The sequence below is a fragment of the Misgurnus anguillicaudatus genome, chromosome 24 (genome assembly GCF_027580225.2).
Source record: "Misgurnus anguillicaudatus chromosome 24, ASM2758022v2, whole genome shotgun sequence".
Taxonomy (NCBI): Eukaryota; Metazoa; Chordata; class Actinopteri; order Cypriniformes; family Cobitidae; genus Misgurnus; species Misgurnus anguillicaudatus.
This window is the reverse complement of record NC_073360.2, coordinates 5,199,800-5,223,424: the sequence shown is the minus strand read 5'-3', so window position 1 is coordinate 5,223,424 and position 23,625 is coordinate 5,199,800. Positions and strand designations below refer to the sequence as shown.

At 38.6% G+C, this 23,625-nt stretch overlaps 1 protein-coding gene across 2 annotated transcripts in view; it reads left to right on the top strand.

Moving 5' to 3' along the window:
• rsrc1 (arginine/serine-rich coiled-coil 1) overlaps window positions 1–23,625 on the top strand; it is a 167,889-nt gene that overhangs the window by 58,210 nt on the left and 86,054 nt on the right. For both annotated transcript variants that reach the window (XM_073862786.1, XM_073862787.1), the window contains exon 5: window positions 21,720–21,756. In XM_073862786.1, the coding sequence (XP_073718887.1) occupies window positions 21,720–21,756 (37 nt within the window). The remainder of the gene's footprint in view (window positions 1–21,719; window positions 21,757–23,625) is intronic.

Genomic DNA, 23,625 nt, shown 5'->3' with positions numbered 1-23,625 from the left:
GTAGACACAGACAGATTGATGAAATCCCTCAATGCGTAGCAGCTTTGAAAATGTAAGAGCTGTTAAAAATGTCATTCATTTGTAGCTGTACACATGGTGCCAAGTTTACCATTCAGACTGAAGTTGATAAATTACAAAGGAGAAAATGTTATGACTTTCACAGCAGTCAGTTTGCCATTTTCACCAAACTGCCCTGTGTTGATGTGAACATTCGAAAAGCTTATTTGAAGTAATGTGCACATGTGTGCACTTGTAACATTTAAATAGATGAGTTGCATTTTTTTTGGGTGTGTTTTTATATGTTCATGGAATATATCAGTATATATCTTCAGACCAGGATGTTCGTGTTTGTTCTCACTAGAGGACATTCAATTTGCTTTGTTTCTTCCACAATATCAGTGTTCTCTTAAAAATGCTTCATTATTTGGAGAAATCATCCACCTTCTGAAAGTCTCAACCTGAGATTCCCTTCATGCTTATATATTTGATGACTTTTTCTTTTGTAGTGAAAGAAATTGGCACAGACATATTTTGTCTACAAAACTAATGTCAAAGATTTAAGCATTTGCCCTCAGCTCAAAAGGTTTCATGAGATTCATTTTAGCATTCGGTTTGGCAATTACAAGCTGCACTGCTAGTAAATTTATAATTTGCCAAATCGTTACTAAATGCAGTCCTGTCCCTATTTTCTAAGCGTACCTGTACCACCATCATTTCGCTAGAGCAACTTGATGGAAACGCACCTAATTGGCTTTTTTAGCGACTTTCGAAAAGATTTGCATCATGTTTCGATGGAAACCCAGCTAGTATCTCCCGTAGCACTTTGCTGTTCGGGTGGCCCGTCTAAGCTGGGAAACCCTACCGCCTTAACTAGGTCGTCCAAAAAATATATATAATTTTGCTGCACAAAAGGCCGTCAAGTGCATCTCGGAGAATAGCGCGGACGCACTTCACACCACGAGCGGGCACACGTGCCACACGGCAGAAATGAGAAAGACGTGGTCCGGACCGTCACTGTCTGGAGGATAATTAGCCAGTTGATAAAACATCTCGGAGAATAGCACGGACGCACTTCACACCACGAGCTTGCATGCGCGCTCACAGCCGAAATGGTCCGTCACCTTCTGGAGGATAGTCAGTTGATAAAACGTGTGTCCTTGAGAACTGTAAGTGGACTGTTATTGTATTAGTCTATAGTTTTTGCAAATTTAAAGTAAGTTAGCTGGTGATTTTGTTGTTTGAGCAACCTGCTAACTAAGTTTCACGTGCCTGTTGATTAGATATATAATTGCGCTCTTGCTCACTTTATTTATGTGCATTATTTACATGCTACAGTAGTTACACTCCTTTAAGATAATGTCATTAATAGTGGGAAATAATCAGTTTTTACAATCTTTGCGCTGTCTGTCATCTTTCGCCACACGTTCTACAACATCTGCTTTAGTTTGTGTTTATTAATCCTTTAGTTTCATTTCATCATGCAGCTATTCCCGTTAGAGGTAAAACATTAAATGCATTAATAATCCAGTATGTGCCCCTTTGATTACCACGTCCCCCGGAAACACCCACCTGCCCAACCCTACCACCTTAACCAACAAATTTTCTGTGGGAAACCCTGTCAAGTAAGCAGTAGTTACTACTGAAGTTTACAGAAGAGAATCCTTGAACTCACAACATGTTGATACTTAAACATGTTGATAAACAGGTGATCTACAGACCTCCTGTCAGTAAAGAACAAGAAATGAGCACATGAGCTTTCAAAAATTAGATAATAAAAAAACACTGTCTGGTTTTGATGTCATCTGCTTTAGATTGCAAGGTTTAGAAATTGGTGTAAACAATCTAAATGCATTGATCTATAGTGTTTTCATCACTCGGGTTCATGGTGGTGGTTTATTGGTGTGGGGCGATACTTTCTTGGCACAATTTGGGCCCTTAAGTACCAACATGAGTTCACTGTATACAAATTACTTTTTTGAAAGTTTAAAAATGATTTGTGAGCTGAACTATTCAAACTCAAGCATGTGAGAATATGATATAATCAGTGGACTGTACAGCGTACAAAAAGATTTGTTGTTGTTAAACTTAAACAAGTAAGTTACCAGGTTAAGTTAATTCACCTTAAAAATATTACTTAACTCAATAAAATTTTGTATAAACTATTTTTTTAAGCTTAACTAACTAAAAAATTTAAAGGCATGCAGGCAACTTACTTTTTTAAGTGGAACCAACTTTTTATATTTTACAGTGTACAATGTACCTTTCATAGCTTTGATACTGTAGATTTGTTCACATCAATTAATTACGTTATCTACTTTGATATTTATTTAAAGTTGATTTTATGTATGCATTTAAACGTATACCTTTATGTTAAACATGTTTTAAACATCATACTGTCAGCAATATTCAAATTTTAAAAACCCCAAAGAACAGATGCCACCTGGCTGCAATGCGCTTGGGGCCAGATTGGATTTGGTTTTGTCTGTCCTGTGGAAAACGAGAATGAGGGTCTTACTGTTCCTTCCAGCATTGAACTGGGAGAGATGTTCATAAAGGCAAATTTGAATCATGGTTCCAGCTATGATAACCCACAGGCGGCCAAGCTCCCCTCGGCCCAGTACTCGGCTTCTGACAAAACGGCTTTGTGGCCACTTATCCTGTCTGTACGGTGGTGGGCGTGCGGGAAGATAATCGTTCTAATCTAGTTAAGGTTAAAGAGGGCCATGACTGAAAGCTGGCCTTACACACACCGATCTCTGCACACAAATCCCTTTTAGGCCAAGATGAGATAGGTGTCATTTTGATTATTCAAACGGAAATCTAGCAGCCCTGTCTATTTACAGCTGGCTAGATCTCATACCTCATGTGATGAGAAAGAATAAGAGAGAGATAGCAAAGTAGCTAAAAAGAAGCAAGGTAAGGTATTCACTTTATTAGATTACGTGGAAGATTATTCTGGTGTCTATTTTTTATTTCATCTCTTGTGATTGTAACCAAACTTGGTAAAAATGAACAGACCAAATTACTAAAATATTTTTGATATTTTATTCGGTCCATCTGTTTTACCATTGCAAGTGGAAAGCATGTGTTGACCTGAGGGAGGGGTTCTAGCACACCAATCGCAGTGCTTGTGGTTCGCATATAATTGACGCGTGATTACATTTTTAGGGAGGTGCGCATCAGGCTATGCCATAGGCTATATGTAGACATAGGCACATGTCTATTTGTAGGCAATGCCATACACTCAATGCAAAATTATAAATTGGCCTTTGGCCATAGGCGTGGGTGGGGGGAGGTCTGTAGCGCTAAAGCACTTTGGCTAAACTGTTTTTTTAATCACAAATCTCTGAATTTATTCAAGTTGGGCAACTTTCAAAAATCTCAAGATGTGTCACAAATTGCATTTGCTATTTTGCACCATTTGTAGTATAAATAGTAGTAGTGTGAAAATTGAAAAAATTGAAAATTCCGATAGGAACAACTGCATTTCGAGTGCCTGGTTTGTGCGTTCATTCAATCGATAAATTAAGTGTGGACTGTAAGGGGTGTCACACTCATAAATGTACATTAACTCTAAAAAGTTAGATAAGAATGTCAGGAAGGCGCAAGACTTCACTGCTATTAGCAACTTTATCATTAATGTTTTTGATGTTAATTGCAACAACTATCTTCCTCTCTGTTGACACTAACTGTCTTCATTGTGGCACGATCAATAAAGATCCACTTTTTTTTATTAAAAAGCTGATTTTGGGAAGCAATTTTGTTGTATTTCAGCATTTGTTGAATATCTTTACAGGCAAAATCTATACACAGAATTGCACTTACTGGGAACGTTTTGTGTAGTATAGTTTCTTATCTAAGTAATGCCTCCATGTAACCTTTGACTTTCACTATTTTGTGAACTAACCCTTTGAATGACCTGTGAATAAATAAGGTTACTTTTACAGGAGGAGAGAGATGTTTGGATAATATTTTATGTGAATACGATGCTGGATTCGAGGCTCATGCCGTTCATATAGGGATGGACAGCAAATCAATATATTTCGATATATACTGTATATATAGAGACATTCGTGTTTTTTTCCAATAATGGTGATATGGTTTTAAAAACATTTCAATACACATTAGAGCTTCCCGTGGCCATTCACGTCACTTGAAAAAACGTGGGTCAAGGTGCTTTTTCCTTCCAAATCGCCCTCCCGTGGCATCTTTCGTAGCTAAGCAACCATGAGCTGTCCGGGACAGCGAGGAAAACGCAATGTCTGATCGGATTTAAATCGCTCATCTGTACCTCACGTCAGATCATATCTCCGTTACCATGCGATCAATTAATCTGTTTGTGACCCAGAGAAGAGCTGTCACTCAGGAGTACGTGACGGAGGTGCGGGGTTAGTTTGCATCAAGTCACAGCTTCTAATGGTGACATTACATAGGGAGAGAGAACGGGAGATGTAATGCAACGCAAACTGAATGAGAAAAAATGGACTTACTGTAAGCCATCAGGTGCCCAGGTTAGAAAAGGGAAAGATGAGAAACGTACAAAAGATAAAAGTATGTATGCAGCTTAGACATTCGTCTCGTTATGAGTATAATATGTATATAATGTAGTATGTTGGTCTCTCTAATATATCATTATGTAGCTTGCTATGCCATTAAAAATAGAGCTTTAATATACATTTTTATGTCCAACTGTCTTATGTAGCATTAAATAGCCTACTACCATTCAAAAGTTTTAGGGTCACTTTCACTTAGGCTATTTAATAATATTTTCTCACTTATTACTATAATAGCAAATTGATCAAAACTATAGAACTATAAAAGTTAATACTGTGACTGAAGAATCTGTTATTAAAATTATCCATTATTTTTAGACCCCTGCATTACAGCATTTATCACTGACTTATGTTCAGGTGCAACTTTAATATTAAAAATTAATATTAAAGGTGAGCCTTAAAGTTGACAGTGAATTTACATTTAATTTTGTATGAAGTCTAAATACAAAAAGATGAACACACTGTAAACTTGGTGTGCAGGTAAGTTCAACCTACTATTTTAAGTTTTGGCATGCAAAACGTTGACCTAACTTATATAATCAAGTTGAAATTGTATAATTTAATTTTTTAAGTTAAAATAACATAAAATATACACCCACCTAAAGGATTATCAGGAACACCTGTTGAATTTCTCATTAATGCAATTGTCTAATCAACCAATCACATGGCAGTTGCTTCAATGCATTTAGGGGTGTGGTCCTGGTCAAGACAATCTCCTGAACTCCAAACTGAATGTCAGAATGGGAAAGAAAGGTGATTTAAGTAATTTTGAGCGTGGCATGGTTGTTGGTTCCAGACGGGCCGGTCTGAGTATTTCACAATCTGCTCAGTTACTGGGATTTTCACGCACAACCATTTCTAGGGTTTACAAAGAATTGTGTGAAAAGGGAAAAACATTCAGTATGCAGCAGTCCTGTGGGTGAAAATGCCTTGTTGATGCTAGAGGTCAGAGGAGAATGAGCCGACTGATTCAAGCTGATAGAAGAGCAACTTTGACTGAAATAACCACTCGTTACAACCGAAGTATGCAGCAAAGCATTTGTAAAGCCACAACGCGCACATCTTGAGGCGGATGGGCTACAACAGCAGAAGACCCCACCGGGTACCACTCATCTCCACTACAAATAGAAAAAGAGGCTACAATTTGCATGAGCTCACCAAAATTGGACAGTTGAAGACTGGAAAAATGTGGCCTGGAGACATTCAGATGGTAGAGTCAGAATTTGGCGTAAACAGAATGAGAACATGGATCCATCATGTCTTGTTACCACTGTACAGGCTGGTGGTGGTGGTGTAATGGTGTGGGGGATGTTTTCTTGGCACACTTTAGGCCCCTTAGTGCCAATTGGGCATCATTTAAATGCCACGGCCTACCTGAGCATTGTCTCTGACCATTTCCATCCCTTTATGACCACCATGTACTCATCCTCTGATGGCTACTTCCAGCAGGATAATGCACCATGTCACAAAGCTTGAATCATTTCAATTTGGTTTCTTGAACATGACAATGAGTTCACTGTACTAAAATGGCACCCACAGTCACCAGATCTCAACCCAATAGAGCATCTTTGGGATGTGGTGGAATGGGAGCTTCGTTCCCTGGATGTGCATCCCACAAATCTCCATCAACTGCAAGATGCTATCCTATCAATATGGGCCAACATTTCTAAAGAATGCTTTCAGCACCTTGTTAAATCAATGCCACATAGAATTAAAGCAGTTCTGAAGGCGAAAGGGGTTCAAACAAAGTATTAGTATGGTGTTCCTAATAATCCTTAAAGTGAGTGTATGTTGATTTGACAAAAATGCTGGGAATGTTTTACAGTGCATTAATTTGCCATTAAAAAAATGGTTTTATAAGAGTAGGGCTTTATAGACTTGGCAAATGAATGTTTTTCAGAAGTTTGTAGGGACAGACACGTTGTGGGCATTCTTTGCAGCTTATCCCAAGGCATTTTTTAACATTCATACCGTTAACGGATTTATACCGTATCATCCGAAATGTAGAAGTATAGCGGCGTATAGATGGGGTATAGATAGCGGAAGTATGGATGTCTTACTTGTTCTCTAAAGTCCCTCCTTTAGAAATACGTAACGAGTTCTGGTTGATTAGATTGTGTGTTGTGATTCAACGACAGCAGCTTAGTCCACGTTGTCCACAAAGGTCACGCCTTCAGCAAAGGCCAAAGAAAGGGGATTTGACTCCGGGCTGACAATAACATTGCACTTGGCATTGCACTTTGATGCTTATAATTTTGCAGGTATTATTTATGGTCTAACAGCAACATTGCACACTAACTTAAGTTTGAAAAATGGGATCACGAATAACGGCACCTTGAAGAATGCGCTTATTCTAACACACCTTGCAATTCTTTTTTTAAATTGACAGCCGCAGCAATATGATAAAAACAATCAGTTGTTTGCATGGATATGATGGAAGTCAAGTGTGTCAGTCTACAAGTGATGCAGATCTGAAATCACTGTGCATTTCCTTGTGTGTGTGTGTGTGTCTGTGTGTAGACCCTGTAGATAGGTGTCTCTATTCTCCTAGAGGTGTGATGAACAATAACAGGCTAGTCTTGCAACTGATTACCTTAACTCCTACGCCCGAGTGCATGTGTGCCATTTGCAAATGAATAAGCGCTTTCTTTCCACCCCTCCCCCTGATCTTCTATCTTTTTTATTTTGTTCCAGCATCATCTTTTCATACGCTGCCATGACAGATGCTGTGTTAGGCACCATTGTCTCATTGTTTCACACACCGTGTCAGCAGCCAGAACATCTCTATGAGGCGTTTTAATACCGGTTTGCCCCCTGCCCTGCACTGCGCGCTCAAACCATAGATTTCTGCCTCGGGAGAAAAAGAAACTCAATGTTTGGAAAAACATCATCTTGTGCTCCATAAAAGAGATTGATTTCAATTAGTTAAAGTTATAATTGTGTAAAGAAAAGAGGTTGCTTGAGGAAAGCGGAGGGAAATGGATAGCCTTCTCAATCTTTGTCTTTCTCCTCCCATACATTTACCTCCTCCATGTAAACAAAGTCAATTTTCTTTAAATTGTGTCAGAGGGGGAAATTGTGAATGTTGTGAACATTTTCCACTCTGCTGAGAATCTTGGAGCAGCTTTCTCTTTGTGTGTGTATGCGTGTATGCATGTAATGCTTGTTTTCTCAGGATAGTCTTTGCCACTATAATTGTGTTATTTATAGTACATGAGCTCTTTTAAACTGAATAATTAAAGTATTACTCCACTTTTATATAAAAAAATCCCAATAATTTACAAGATGAGTTGTTGCTTTTAATATTACACGCAACTACTGTTTTAGCATGTGCTTGTATGTACAGTGTAGAAAATAAGTATTTGAACACCCTGCTATTTTGCAAGTTCTCCCACTTCATGGAAATCATTGAGGGGTCTGAAATTTTCATTGTAGGTGCATGTCCACTGTGAGAGACATAATCTAAAAAAAATCCAGAAATCACAATGTATGATTTTTTAAAACTATTTATTTGTTTGATACAGCTGCAAATAAGTATTTGAACACCAGAGAAAGTCAATGTTAATATTTGGTACAGTACCATTTGTTTGTAATTACAGAGGTCAAACGTTTCCTGTAGTTTTTCACCAGGTTTGCACAAACTGCAGGAGGGATTTTGGTTCACTCCTCCACACAGATCTTCTCTAGATCAGTCAAGTGTCTGGCCTGTCGCTGAGAAACACAGAGTTTGAGCTCCCTCCAAAGATTCTCTATTGGGTTTAGGTCTGGAGACTGGCTAGGCCACGCCACAACCTTGATATGCTTCTTAAAGAGCCACTCCTTGGTTATCCTGGCTGTGTGCTTTCGGGTCATTGTCATGTTGGAAGATCCAGCCTCGACCCATCTTCAATGCTCTAACTGAGGGAAGGAGGTTGTTCCCCAAAGTCTCGCAATACATGGCCCCGGTCATCCTCTCCTTACTACAGTGCAATCGCCCTGTCCCATGTGCAGAAAAACATCCCCAAAGCATGATGCTACCACCCCCAAGCTTCACACTAGGGATGGTGTTCTTGGGATGGTACTCCTCATTCTTCTTCCTCCAAACACGCTTAGTGGAATTATGACCAAAAAGTTCTATTTTGTTCTCATGTGACCACATGACTTCTCCCATGACTCCTCTGGATCATCCAAATGGTCATTGGCAAACTTAAGACGGCCTGGACATGTGCTGGTTTAAGCAGGGGAACCTTTCGTGCCATGCATGATTTCAAACCATGACGTCTTAGGGTCCAGTCACACCAAAAGCGCTTTAAACGCTTGCAAACGCAAGGCGCGACGCACTGCCTTTTTTAAAAAAGAGCAGTGCGACGCGGCTTTTCTTATTGCTAAGCAACCACCGAGTCAGCTGTCTTGTCAATCAAATATTGAAGCGTGAGCGCTCTTTTGCTGTTAACTGTCATATTAGCAGAAACTTTAAAAAGAAACGCTAGCTCTGACCTTGTTTGAGGATGAGAGGTGCACAAACACGCAGGAGAGAGTGAGCGAGTGGAGTCCGGTTCTTCAAAGCAACTGTAAACTTCCCTCGCCACAACGTAAGGCCCGCCTCTCCCCTCATTCCATTGGACAATAGAAAGAGGCGAATGACATCGGACGCTTCTCCGCTCTCAGCACTCCTTCAAAAACGCGTGCGCGGCAGGCGGCAAAAAACCGCAAGGCGCTCGGCGCGCATAAAGAGCGCGCAAACGCGCCCTGCCCATAGAATATCATTCAAAAAGGCGCCTGCAACTGCCATAAACGCTTTTGGTGTGACTGGCCCCTTAGTGTATTACCAACAGTAACCTTGGAAATGGTGGTCCCAGCTCTTTTCAGGTCATTGACCAGCTCCTCCCATGTAGTTCTGATTTCTCACCTTTCTTACGATCATTAAGACCCCACGAGGTGAGAACTTGCATGGAGCCCCAGTCCGAGGGAGATTGACAGTCATGTTTAGCTTCTTCCATTTTCTAAAGATTGCTCCAACAGTGGACCTTTTTTCACCAAGCTGCTTGGCAATTTCCCCGTAGCCCTTTCCAGCTTGTGGAGGTGTACAATTTTGTCTCTAGTGTCTTTGGACAGCTCTTTGGTTATGGCCATGTTAGTAGTTAGATTCTTACTAATTGTAGGGGGTGGACAGGTGTCTTTATGCACCTAAGGACAGGTGCATCTAATTTAGGATAATAAATGGAGTGGAGGTGGAAATTTTAAAAGGCAGACTAACAGGTCTTTGAGGGTCAGAATTCTAGCTGATAGACAGGTGTTCAAATACTTATTTGCAGCTGTATCATACAAATAAATAGTTAAAAAAAATCATTTCTGGATTTTTTTTAGATTATGTCTCTTACAGTGGAAATGCACCTACGATGACAATTTCAGACCCCTCCATGATTTCTAAGTGGGAGAACTTGCAAAATAGCAGGGTGTTCAAATACTTATTTTCCTCACTGTAATCTGCACTGATGGATTAAAAACAGCCCTAACTTATTTATTTATTTTTTTTGGTTGTTTGTTTCTTTGTTAACCAAAAGATCACATGGCGATTACCAAAAACAGTCGCCACACTGACATAAAACAAACAGTCGATAGAAAATTAATATGCATGTTAAATCATCATTGATTTGAATTTAAAACTTACATTTGATTTATTTCAAATCCATAAAAAAAAAAACGACACAAACAGGATCTGTTTGGGGGGGGGGCATTGGTATTTCATGCATTCTGAATTATTTACACAGTTAAAGAAATAGTGTAATCCTCATGCTAAACAAAGGCAAAGTGTGACAGAGTATTTCGGGGCCGAACTCCACTTTCATACAAGTTTTTTTCGATCTTTATTAACTGTTACGCATCATGGACCCCTTATTCCTTTTATGGCCACTTCCCCCAGAAAGCACGCCCACACGTCAATCAGAGTGAGACCGCTCAACATTAGCATTGTTCCTTTAAGTTGAAGTCACAAGCATCACTGCACGAGACAACTTTGTTATATCGGTATATATCAGAGCTTCAGTAGTAATTCAAAATTTAATCTGAAGTGTTTAGTTTTGTTTGCAACATGAACATATAGCTGTGCTTTACTCGCAACCCTTTATGTCCTCCCATCGTACGCTTCCGAGAGTTCGTTCTTTTTCGGAAAAAAAAACAGAAAGGTTCTTCTGTCTTTTGTACAGTCCCTCCAGAAAAATGCGATTGTGCGATCGCGCGATATTTTGCATAATCAGCCAAAGTCCGCATATTTATGCGGGGCTGCATTTTTTCCAAATATGACGCACTTTCGCCGCATTAATTACATATTTCCGCGCACAAAATATGCAGGGCTTGCATGATTTCATAATCTCCGCATTTTCGTAGCAAAAACTCACATATATATTAGCAGAAAGTTGAAAAATTTACTTCCCAAAAGCGCAGCCGTGTCCTCTATTGCCATGGGAACGTTATGAAGTGACGTGATTATGTGACGTGAACATCATTGCAGCTTTTGCAAGTTTCCGCAGTTTTTGAAAGTTCCGCAATTTTCGCAAATTCCCGCAATTCCATCGCATAAATTGCATAAATATCCTGCATATTCCATCGCATTTTTTAAGAAAACGTGCCGCAAAACTCTTTTTCTGGAAGGACTGTTTATAAATCTGACAACACGAAAGACTCTTTGGACATATGAAGGATGAAGTCTATAGATACCCAAGATTAACATAAGATTGGCTTAAACTGTGTGTGTTATGTCATCTTTAAACTTCAAAACGTCCATAAAATTGTGATGAATAGGTTAAATAGATAAACAGATTTCAACAATTTCTCTGGTTCTTCAATCTCTCGAGCCTCTTGACCATTCCTGAAGTGCCAATTCTTAATAAAAGCCGTCAAGTTAGTTCTTGTTTATAGGGAGCTACGGCTAAGAGCTGGATTTTCAATGACGACTGAAACCTCCGAATCATGAAAGACTCTTCTGACCTAAAAAAATAACAAACCTGGTGGGGAACCTGAACTCCTCTGACCACAAGCTGCCCTCTACCCACAGGAAGGCAGAATAAAGGATCCTTAATGTATTTGAGCTGAGCGGCGGTCTAACCCTCAAAAGGGTCTTTTTTCGGTCTGTCTTTTGTCCGCTTTATTTACTCGACGCAACTATCTTAGGCCTTGGGCTGCCTAGTGAAGAGTTTTGCTGTTTTTATAAAGAGCTCAAGTCTCCGCTATGTTGGGATTATGCTGCGAGCACAGCTTTATAAATCTCTCTCTTTATGTTTCGCTCTGTCTTTTTAAGGAGTAGAGCTCTAAAGAGGGGAGGGTTTGATCTGATTAAAGATGTACTGACCGGCCTATGGCTATTATCAACCTACTATTGTGCTGAATCCAGACGGCCACGGTCTTACCAGCATGCTTTTGTGTGCGTCTGCCTGCCACTCTTTTCTGAACAGTTTAACAGTGATATCAAAAAGGCCAGCACCGCTATACACTCAGGAACGTAGTTTCAATTTGTATGTGATTTGGAGATGACAATCAACCCCCCTGTCCTCCGATTGATTGCAGAGCCATGACTCTGCCACGCTCCTCCTAGCTCTCCTTTCAGGGAGATGGGAAGAGACATTGATGAGTGGATCATATGCATGAAGGATGTGCCATTATTCAGTCCTCCGTTTTTTCGGGATTTCGCAATCACAGAACACAGCGTGAAATCAAAAATCTTCTGCATAATTTGTCATATCATCACAAAATAATCACAGAAATTGAAAAGCTCTCATATAATATAAATAAATAAATAAAATGATCTAATAATCTGTCATGATGCATATAGTAGCAACCCTGGACCTCACAGTCAACAGTCAATTACCCGAGTCAAATATCACCACATTATCTCTTTTTCATTCTAAAGTTTTAAATCGTTTGTTATAGATGCTTTTCATTGTTGTTGCGGTTACGCGTCTTGACAGAACTTAATCTCTGTTTGTTCAATGGTCTGGGTGATAACTAAACTGATTTCTGGAAACAATACCTCGTGAAAAATAGCAAGAGATTCACCGATCGACTGGCCAGAGACCGGGATTGGCTGATTTTATGAATGACTTGCCAGACTGGTAACCGACCGGTCAGTCTCACGACATTCTGTTTCCGAGCCGGTCTTTTGTTGCCAGTTGTGCAAGCAATAACGTCACAGCCAAACAGTGGAAGCAGCACCCGACCCCTTATCCAACAGATGCATTTATTTAAATCCGGAAATGTGATCTGTTTTACATAAAGACTGCGACCCGAACCACACGTGCATTCTGCTCGTGCCTGTATTAATTCCTGCCCCGCAGCCGCAAATGACACGTAGATATTATTCCACCAGTTTACCTGCTCATGTGCTCAGGGTTTCGTTTCCCAAACAATGACATAATTCGCTGCCGAGCCACCATAGTACGATGCAAAGTTTGAGAAACTAACTAGGTTGTCAGGACTATTTCCCGAAAACGTTGTAACTTTGTCGCACATCCGTTGTTTAAACCATGTTGGTTGAACAATGTAGTTGATGAAATAGGGGGTGGAGTACTCATTAATTTGTTCAGATGGATTTAATGTCAGATTATTGCTGTAAATAACATATATTGCATCTAATGACTTTTGTTATTGTGTTTTAGTTTTCTGTTGTTTAATTTAAAGATATTTAATTCATTCGCAAGCTACGTGACTCATCACAGGGATTCCCCTGGGTCTAAAAGCTTGTATCTTTGCAAACATGTACAGTTTTCAAAATCAGCACTTTAATTCTGTTTACAAACTAAAAGACATAAAATGGACTTTGTATATATTTAGAATGACAGATATAGATTGCACTGCATGTTGTTTATTTTGTTCAAAAGCATAATCAATCTAAGTCTACACGTCATACAATACTTACTACAAACTATGCTTCTAACAACAGCTATTCAACTGATGTTTAGACACCTAACATAATCCCAGTGATCTTGACTGGGTTTGAGAGCACTTTATTTTGGGATTTGTTCAAATAAGAGATCATGTAATTTAATGCAATTTGGGTGAAGATGCAAGGTTTAATACATTATTTTATGATGTGATTAAATTTTTTGTTTGTATAGATTTTTTCAGTGTGTATAGGGTTACCCTAACCATAACTAACCCAAACATTACCCTAACCCTTGCACAAAATAGAGGTTGGTCAGGACAGATCCACTCCAGTTCTTCTGTCATGAGTGCTGCAGAGATAATATATTTCTCTCTCTCTCTTTCTGTTGCATTTGAACTTCCTTGTTCCCATTTATTGACTGAAGTTATTTATCTTGTCCATCTAAGGTAGTTTAAATAAGACAATATTGATGTATTTGAAACTTGACCCCAGATAAGTGTTCATCTACTCCACTGGCTTTCATTAATTCAGTCGTACCTGTTGCAGAGGAAAGATGAAAGAGAGATGGAGAACGTGCGCTTTCAGAAGTGTAATCACATGCGTCAGTCAGTGCTTCCTTCATTTGACAGATTAGTCAGACATTTCCAATTGGGCACTATTGACTAGTGAACAAACGACTGCCATTGCATCAGGCTCCTTTAACACTTTGACTTGTTTGTCCTCTTTTACTTAATTAAGTAGAGATAAATAATGGCCTCCTTACGGGAAGCTAGAGAGAGAGAAAAAATCTTTTTCCCGTCCTCCACGCTGCCTATTTGTCCATTTACTGATTTTTCTTCATTAGCTTTGTTTGTTCGAAAGATTTAGTCTCGTTTTTCTTTTCATTATTTAAAGGCACAGTGTGAATGAAGCTCAAAGAGAATTCTAATTCAATTAAAATATAGATGCTTTAAAAGTTAGACATTGTTCCTAAAACTAAAGATTCTGTCATTTATAGAGTACAGAACAATCCGGAATTATTTGTTACAACAAAAAAATACCAAAAAGGACAAGAGTAGCAAATTTAAAGAACCCTTATTACGTTGCTAAAAATAACGTTATTTTGTGTATTTGATGTAATCCGATGTGTTTGCATGGTTTATGTTTCAAAGATATATTATTTTGGTAACACTTTACAATAAGGTTCATTAGTTAACATTAGTTAACTACATTAGTTAACATTAACTAATAATGAACTGCACTTATACAGCATTTATTAATCTTTGTTAATGTTAATTTCATCAATTACTAATACTTTATTAAAATCTTGTTAACGTTAGTTAATGCACTGTGAACTAACATGATCTAACAATTAAAGCTTTATTTCTATTACTAACATTAAAAAGATGAATAAATACTGTAACAAATGTATTGTTCATGGTTTGTTCATGTTAGGTAATATATTAACTAATGTTAACTAATGAACCTTATTGTAAAGTGTTACCATTATTTTTCACATACCGTACATTATTGTTGCTCCTCTACGCCCCGCATTTCTGAAATGCGTCTACACAGCTCATCGTTTTGAGAGCGCGGTGTGCTCCGATTGGCTAGGTATTCAGTGCATTGTGATAGGCTGAACACCTCAAGCATGTTCTGGAAATGTGACACTCCTTTCCGTATTTGGAAGATCAGCTCCCAACAGGAGTTCATATCGTCTTTACTACCTTATCAATACGAGCCTGAATCTGATCCAGAAATTGCAGATGATCCAGCTGATCGATCAACTTTACCAGTGTGGTTTGAGCAGAACGTAACAGATTAGTAATGTAAGGATACTAAAACCAGTGTTGTGCCTGAACGAGTTTATATTTTGGGGCGAACGTGAACTGAACGTACTGTATTACTGCCTGATGAACGTTATTGTGTGAACTCTTTCATTCTGGGGCTTGTGAACGGCACGCTCTCTCAGTTTAACGTCGTTCAATAGGGTGCCAGATTTCTATAGAGTCTTCCAGATGAAAACCCGACTAAAACACCGTAAACATACCTTAATGTGTAGCGGAAAAAAACCCAATCTGGCAACACTGCCACCAGTGTTTCATCCCTGCATGCGTCATCAAAACAAAGAGCAGCATGAAGGTGACACTGACTCTGAACGCTGCTGAAATCCCTCTCACATAGTTTAACATTAAATAACAACATATTTGTCTTAAATCGTTAACGATTAACATAGGCTGCTAACGCATATTCTGGATCTTGAAATAGACTCTGACTAAACTCACGTTATTTAACGTGCACGTGCGGTGTGCAATACCTGCGAGTTGTCCTACATGCGACGCCTCGCAGCGCTTCTCGCCCGGTGTGCGACCCCCTTGAACCACCCGGCTAGCCTTTCAAGGTATGTGCAAGCAAATGCATAAATTAAAAGACAGTCAATGCTAATGTAAACCCTGGTTGGATAAGGATTTAAAGTTGGATATGAAGATGAAATCTGACGCTTTTAGCTTCAGTGTTAAAACTGATAAAATAATTGCTGGCTGTGGTTCTATATGGGCTATAATGGCAATACTTTTAAAAAAAATAATATGGGGAAAAAAGAACTATAAATTAGTTCCTTTTTGGAACAGTGAACTAGTTCAAAATTTTGAAATATGAACTATGAACTGAACTAGTTCATTTTAAAATTTGTGATCTGAACTTTGAACTAGTCATGTACAAAGTGAACTTTCCCACCACTGACCAAAACATTAAAATCATGTCTTCATTTGTGATTGTAGAAATGACAAGCGAGCATCAGAAGTGGGCAGAAAATTCAATCCAACCGTCTCCACTGACTTTGTATTGCGAGAGGCCGCCTCCTTGTCATTTCTGGCTTATAACAAAAAACTGAATAATGCCTAAAAGCTGCTGTGTGACAATATGTACAGCTAACAAGCCAAAGAACCCAGAAATAAGTTTTTATAAGCTGTCGAGTCGTAAAACCCAGTCTTTAAGGAGAATAAAGTGGATCGCCGACTACGTTTCCCCCTAGTGGACGCAGTTCTACTAATAGAAGTACTATTAAAAGTTGCCTGTATTCATTTTTGTGTCTTTAAACGCTCGTTTTTTGGGGTCGACAGCTTATAAAAACTTATTTACAGATTAAACTTAAAAACAGATTATTACCTAAAAGCTGCTGTGTGACAATATGTACAGCTAACAAGCCAAAGAACCCAGAAACACATTTTTATAAACTGTCGAGCCGTAAAACCCAGTCTTTAAGGAGAATAAAGTGGATCGCCGACTACGTTTCCCCCTAGTGGACGCAGTTCTACTAATAGGAGTATTATGAAAAGTTGCCTGTTTCCACTTTTCTGTCTGTAAACGCTCGTTTTTTGAGCTCGGCAGCTTATAAAAACTTATTTCTGGGTTATTTGGCTTGTTAGCTGTATGTATTGTCACACAGCAGCTTAAAGGCATTATTCAGTTTTTTGTTATAAGCCAGAAATGACAAGGAGGCGGCCTCTCTCAATACAAAGTCAATGGAGACGGTTGGATTGTTTTCCCCCCGGTGGGCGTGGTTTTCAGGTTATGACGCGCTGCGCTCTGTCTCTATAGGGGCATTTTGGACTTGCTAAAATGAATCATATGTGAGGTTTTTTGAGTTGTAACTTCACAGACATCTTTCTAGGCACACCTGAGATTTATATTACATCTTTAAAGTGGGCATAATAGGTGCTTTTCAAACCATTGTCCCATGGGGTTGGGTTTAGAATTAGGATTTGGGTTAGGATGTCAGTTAATATATAGTTGGAAAGTTGTTCTAACCCCAAACCCAAGCGACAAAAAACAAAAACAAGAAACCAATACATAAAACGGCATAAAAAGACACGTTGTACAGGGAACTACACTAACCTTTTCCACTGGTGGCACTTGCGCTACCAACTTTTTCAGTTACTGGCGCAAAATATGATTTGGTCGCACATATTTTTTTCAAGTTATATTAAGGCGCTCTGGTTAATAATGAACAATAATGAAACTGTATTGCATACAGATATGCTTTTTATTTTACTTGCCATCTTTTAAACCACAGGCCGCCTTGTTTTCTTAAACGTTGCAGTCAGTGTTTCCCACAGATCTGAAATTTACTTGGTGGTGGTAACCGGTAAAAAGGTCAATCATTACCCACTGACAAATAATGGTCTACTACAGTATACATATGACAAAGAACTAATAATGTGTGACACAACACAATACTTTGATTTATTGAAAATTAATATTAATTTCACATTATATTTCATTAATCTAAACACTCCAAACTTTCTTTGCCATTAACAAAGCTGACACTGTTTGTCAAAGCACCACGAAAACACCTACTGTTTTTGCACTGATATAAGAAGCAATTAGACCCCTTTTATCAAACTCAATATAATACAATACTATGTATGTAAGGAATAATTGACGACGGGCCATTGAATTATAAGAAAATAATGCACACCAAGGTGGTAATGCGGCACGACGCAAAGCGGAGTGCCGTTACACCGCAGGTGTGCATTATTTTCAAATAATTCAAAGGACCGGAGTCAATTATTCCGCTTATACCACGGTTACCACAAACATTGCTCTGGTGCCTATTTTTAAGACATTTGAAAAGATAGGTGTGCGGTTTACAGAAAAATAATCAACACCCATAGAACATTTCTCAGCCAATCAGAATGCAGCATTCAACAGACCCGTGGTATACAGTATATTAATAGACAGTGCAGGTCTACAGATTATAAATGTGACTGTTATGATTGATGTTATAATGGTAATAATTTCTATTAAATAGGCACATTTACTGCTTCTGCTCTATATTTCTATTTCTCTCTTGCCGATTTAAAAAGCTTAATCCACTTATTATTTCAATAATATTATTCCACTTATTTTATTTTCAAATCTACTTGCTGTCCCGGTGACAAACTTTACATTGCTTTGCTCGTTTAGTGCAATGGGCTTGACATTAGCACTGTTTTTTTGCTACAATCTGTGCAAACTTAATATGGATATGGTTTTAGAAAATATATGGTTTATTAATAATAAGATTATTAAAAACATGTGAGAAAGAAAACGCAGCGCGTGGTCAACAAGAACCATCGCCATAGAAACCGAAGGCACGCTGAAAATTCACTCGAGCTTTAGCGCGGTAGCGCTCATGGCCGTTTTCCGATCGACTCGGGTTATAAACTCAATATCAATCAGACTTGGGACCCAAAGTAATTAAACTAGGACCTAACCGGACCCGACAGACCATTTAAAATATAAACCCGGAACCATGCGGGTCCCGCGTCCTCAGTGAAGAAAGACTTCTGCTCAAGTTCAGAAACATGGAAGACACTGCGCTTGCGTCGCGTCGCACCCAATTCATTGAGAAACAGCTGAGCACGCAAAGCACACTGATGGGGAGAGACACGACGTGCTTTCACGCAAAATGAAGCCAACGTGTTGATGGCTCAGAGCACGTTATAAAACGTATTCTTAAAATCCACATTTATTTTTTAATAAATGCTCATAGTAAATCATAGCATATTGTCTAAAACATTAGGTAGCACATTTGCGACCCATTAAAAATTAGGGTCGCAACGGCAGTTCAAAAGGTCGCATATGCGACCATTTTGGTCGCAGTGTAGCTCCCTGTTGTATTAAGTGAACGGAAAGCACGCAAAATTGGAGTTTGATGTATGTATTGCACTACTTTTCACACGGCATGCAATTTATACGCGTGTCATGAGAATGGGTTGGAAAATCAGTGAACACTGCATCTCTGAAGAGGGATGGAAAAATGGTAAAGGTGAAATGTACTTTAATGCAAATATTAATTAGCCAATGATGTCATTTTGTTTCTGTGTTGAGCAGTGCTGGGATATGGTTTATAGTATATTATACAACAGTTCTTTCTGGTTCTCGAATCTGATTGGCTAAGAGCTATGCGATATTGTGCTGATAACGGCACTGTAACCGCTTCACCTTTCGTATCATTCCACCACCTAGTGAATGGAGGTCCTAAACAGGCTCATCTCTGAAAGGAAAAACACAGACGCGCTGTTTTTAAACACTCTCCCTGTGTCTTATTAGTTCACTAGCTCGTAAATCCCAATCGGAAGTTATTATTCCGTCAAAGATCAGCGCTCTTGGATGTTACGTTAAACTTAATGGGATTAATGTCTTGTCACATCGTGTGGACGATTAACACTTGGAAAGAGGAATATAGACACTCGTTTTTTTCTGGAGCTATATTTCTTATCAGAACGCGAAAACACCGTGGAACTGCAGGTAAGCGCCGCAGCTTTTAAATGTGGACATTGATCATTTACTTTATCGTGACATGACTATTAAAACATGTTATGAGATATCGCCACTGGTATATTTATAAGCAGCATGCAAAAACATCTCTCTGACACTTATAAAAAAACGTTTTATATAGTACTGACAAGAACGAAGTCTAATAATAACCGAGTGCTCGTATCGCGTTAAGATGAAATGGTAAACCAATAGTAACATTATAGAAGTATAGTTTTATTAACTTTTACCTCGCGCCAAAACAATAACAACACAAAAGACACTAAATATGAATAAGAAAACAAGTAATAGTTTTATCATGACACCAAATACTGCTGATTTGATCTAATTTTTAACCATCAAAAACAAACAAGGCGAATATCAGAGCCAGGGAACCCCTGTCAGAGATGTAGCCCAGAGAGGGCGGTGGTCAGCGGGGTGAGTGAACACTGACGTCCGCTCATGCTTTGGTTCTCATATGTACCGAATCTTACTAAGCAAACGTTCAAACAGGCACTATCTTTACTAATCGACTGTAGATTTAAATATAATAAATATATATTCTCGACTGAGCTAATCTTAAAACTACACTTTGTGACCTAGAAACAGTAATATAAAGAAACGGCTTTTCCGTCCATTGAGTTATTATGAGATTTAAAGCAGCCGAAAGTGTTACCTGCCATTCTGGCCGCCCTCAAATCCGTGGCGGAAGAAGTAGTTCTCAAACAAAGAGGCTTTTAAAATAACTCCGTTGTTGTTTCTAGTTTTCGTTTTTCAAAAACGTGTGCCGTCGAACTGTTGTATAAAAGCAATATCGCTCTCGGAGTCGTGTGATATAGCTCTATATCATCACGGCTGTGATTAGGCCAGAGGCACGAGGCCGTAGGCCAACGGAGTTATTTTAAAAGCCTCTTTGTTTGAGAACTACTTCTTCCGCCACGGATTTGAGGGCTGCCAGAATGACAGGTAACACTTTCGGCTGCTTTGAATCTCATAATTCAAATTCTAATGGCAATACGCATTATATAGAGCTATATCACACTCCTACTCGAGCGATATTGCTTAATAATGACATTTGGGTGGTTTTGGACAGGGATGGTCCACGGAAAGAGAAACATATACTGTACTGTATACAATCATGTACAATACAACTAGACAGGAAAAGCAGAAAGGTGACCAAAATGGTGTGTGGGTAAAAGGATAATAATCATGAAGTCTAATAAGTGATTACAGGAATAGAAACAATTCATATTGAATTAAAGAGAATTATGAGAGAATTAGAGTAGGTGAAAAGAGAGGGACAATTACAAAGTTATTATGTTTTCCCTTGTCACTTTTTTGTAGATTTCCTGTTAATTGTTCTTCAAGCTTCCTGTTACTACGACAGCTCATATGAGTCAGTCACCTAACCCTCTTTTCGTGCCCAAATTGCGACCCTGTTTACATTGTAATTAAAACCAGATCGGATTTTGCTCAAGGACTTATGTTTTGTTGCCACAATAATGTTTTGTTGACTTCATTTCATCCTTTCGCTAGCAACTTGACATGTAAACGAATAATCAGTTTGTAATTGGATGGCTCAGTTGGACTCAATAGATAGATCTGATTGAAGTTGATCTGAAACAAATTTCAATCAGAATGAAAGGGTTGGTGCAGACCTGAAGTAATCTGATCTACAGAAGAAATAAAGTATGTAAACACGTGAATAGTAATATTTTTTCAATCGGCTCCCAAAATGCCTTGCACATATGCACAGTGGAGTCGTGTTTATTTTTACATCTTATATTTACTCCCCGCAAAAACATGCAATGGGAAGGCAATGGCAACACGCATTATTAAAGGCACAGTATGTAATTTTCCCTGCTAGAGGTCAGTTAAAAAACAGTTAAATCCAACAGGACTCACAAATTGTTTTCAGGGATAATGTAATGAAATAAAGTTTTACAGATAAAGCTAAATCTAACGACAGGCCCATAATAAAAATTAATTGTGGTACAGGATGATTCACACATTTGCATTGTTTGTTGCAGGGCAACAGGAAGCAGCAAAGCCGCATCGGAACATCTGGTAAGTTCTGCTGCTTTTTTCCTCCAGTCTATTTTTTGATATTTGCATCCAATTAGATGTTTAGTAGTTTACCCTTCCTTTTTTGATCCTTATTATGTTGTAAAGACATTTTGTTAAACATATACTTGTTAGTTGGAAAACAAGCCCACACAATCTGTATCAACAAGCTTTAATTTAGGTGTCCCATACAGTTCACAGATTAAAATCTTACACACATTAGCTTTAATATCTGCTTCCTCCTAAACCATCTCTAGATATACGGGGTGTGCCGTTGACCCTTAAAATGTCCCTAAGGGAGTGTTTAAAAATGTAAAGTTTGACATTTCCTCAGTTTTCGTCAGTTTTTCCTAATATGAGGTCAGAGTGGCGTGCATTGGAATTAAAGGTTGATTTTTCTGGGGGATGAATAATGGAGAGAGGTCACAATGGGGTCCCGACTTTCTGAATGTACATTCACCTTCCTGAGCCGTTGCTGCTCCAAACTCTTAATATTTCAGACACATCCAACACTTTAAAGAGCACTCCTTATCTTAACCCTCCCTTATCAACTACAGTCGTGGCCAAAAATATTAGCACCCTTGGTAAATATGATCAAATAAGGCTGTAAAAAATTCATCTGCATTGTTAATCCTTTTGATTTTTTATTAAAAAAATTCACAAAAGTGTATCCTTTTATTGGATAATAGGAATTTAAAATGGAGCGGAAATATCATTATGAAATTAATGTTTTTCTCAAATACTCGTTGGACACAATTATTAGCACCCCAAGAAAGTCTTATTGGTAAAATATCTCTGAAGTATATTCCCATTCATCTTCACAATTTTCAGAACTCCAGCATGATTGTAAACACAAAATCATTCAGCTCTGGCTTCTGTTTCACAGAAATATAAAGAGGAGGGGAAACAAAGCCTAAATTCCCTTAATCATCCATCACAATGAGAAAAACCAAAGAATATATTTCTGATGTGCAGCAAAAGATAATTGATCTTCACAAATTGGTGAAGTGGCTTTAAGAAAAGAGCTAGAGCAGTGAAAATGACCATTTCCATCATCAGGGCAATAATTAAGAATTTCCAACCATCAGAAAATGTTACAAAACTGCCTGGAAGAGGACCTATGCCTATATGGTCCTAATGTGCGGTGAGAAGGAGAGTTTGAGTAGCTAAAGACTCTCATAGGGTCACCGCTGGAGATTTGCAGAAAATTGTTGAGCCTCTAGTTCAGAAAACCTTTTAAAAAATTGTCAAACAGAACCTACATCAACACATGTTGTTTGGGAGGGTTACAAGGAAAATTCTCCTAGCTCATTCAAAAACAAACTAAAGCATATTCAGTTATCAGTCATGACTGGAACTTTAAATGGGAATGGCTTCTATGGTCAGATGAAACTAAAAAATGAGCTTTTAGCAGCAAACACTCAAGATGGGTTTGGTAAACACAGAGAAAAAAGTACCCCATGTGTACAATGAAATATACTGCTGTGTTTTTGATGTTGTGGGCCTATATTTCTGCTGGAGGTTCTGGACATCTTGTTAAAATGCATGGCATCATGGATTCTATCAAATACCAACAGATAAAAAATCAGTAAGTGACTGACTCTGTTAGAATTCTTATAATGGGCCATGTTTGGATCCTCTAACTGTACAATAACCAAAACACAAACCTCAAAAACAACACAAAAATGGGTCACTGAGCTCAAAACCAAGCTTCTGCTAAAGTCATTCCACTCTTCTGACCTGAACCCCACAGAAAATGAGAGGAGTGAACTGAAGAGGAGAGGCAACAACATGTAGCTGGGAATCTAAAAGGTCTGGAGTGATTCTGGATAAAGGAATGGTCTCTGATCTCTTGTTAGGTGATTTCTTACC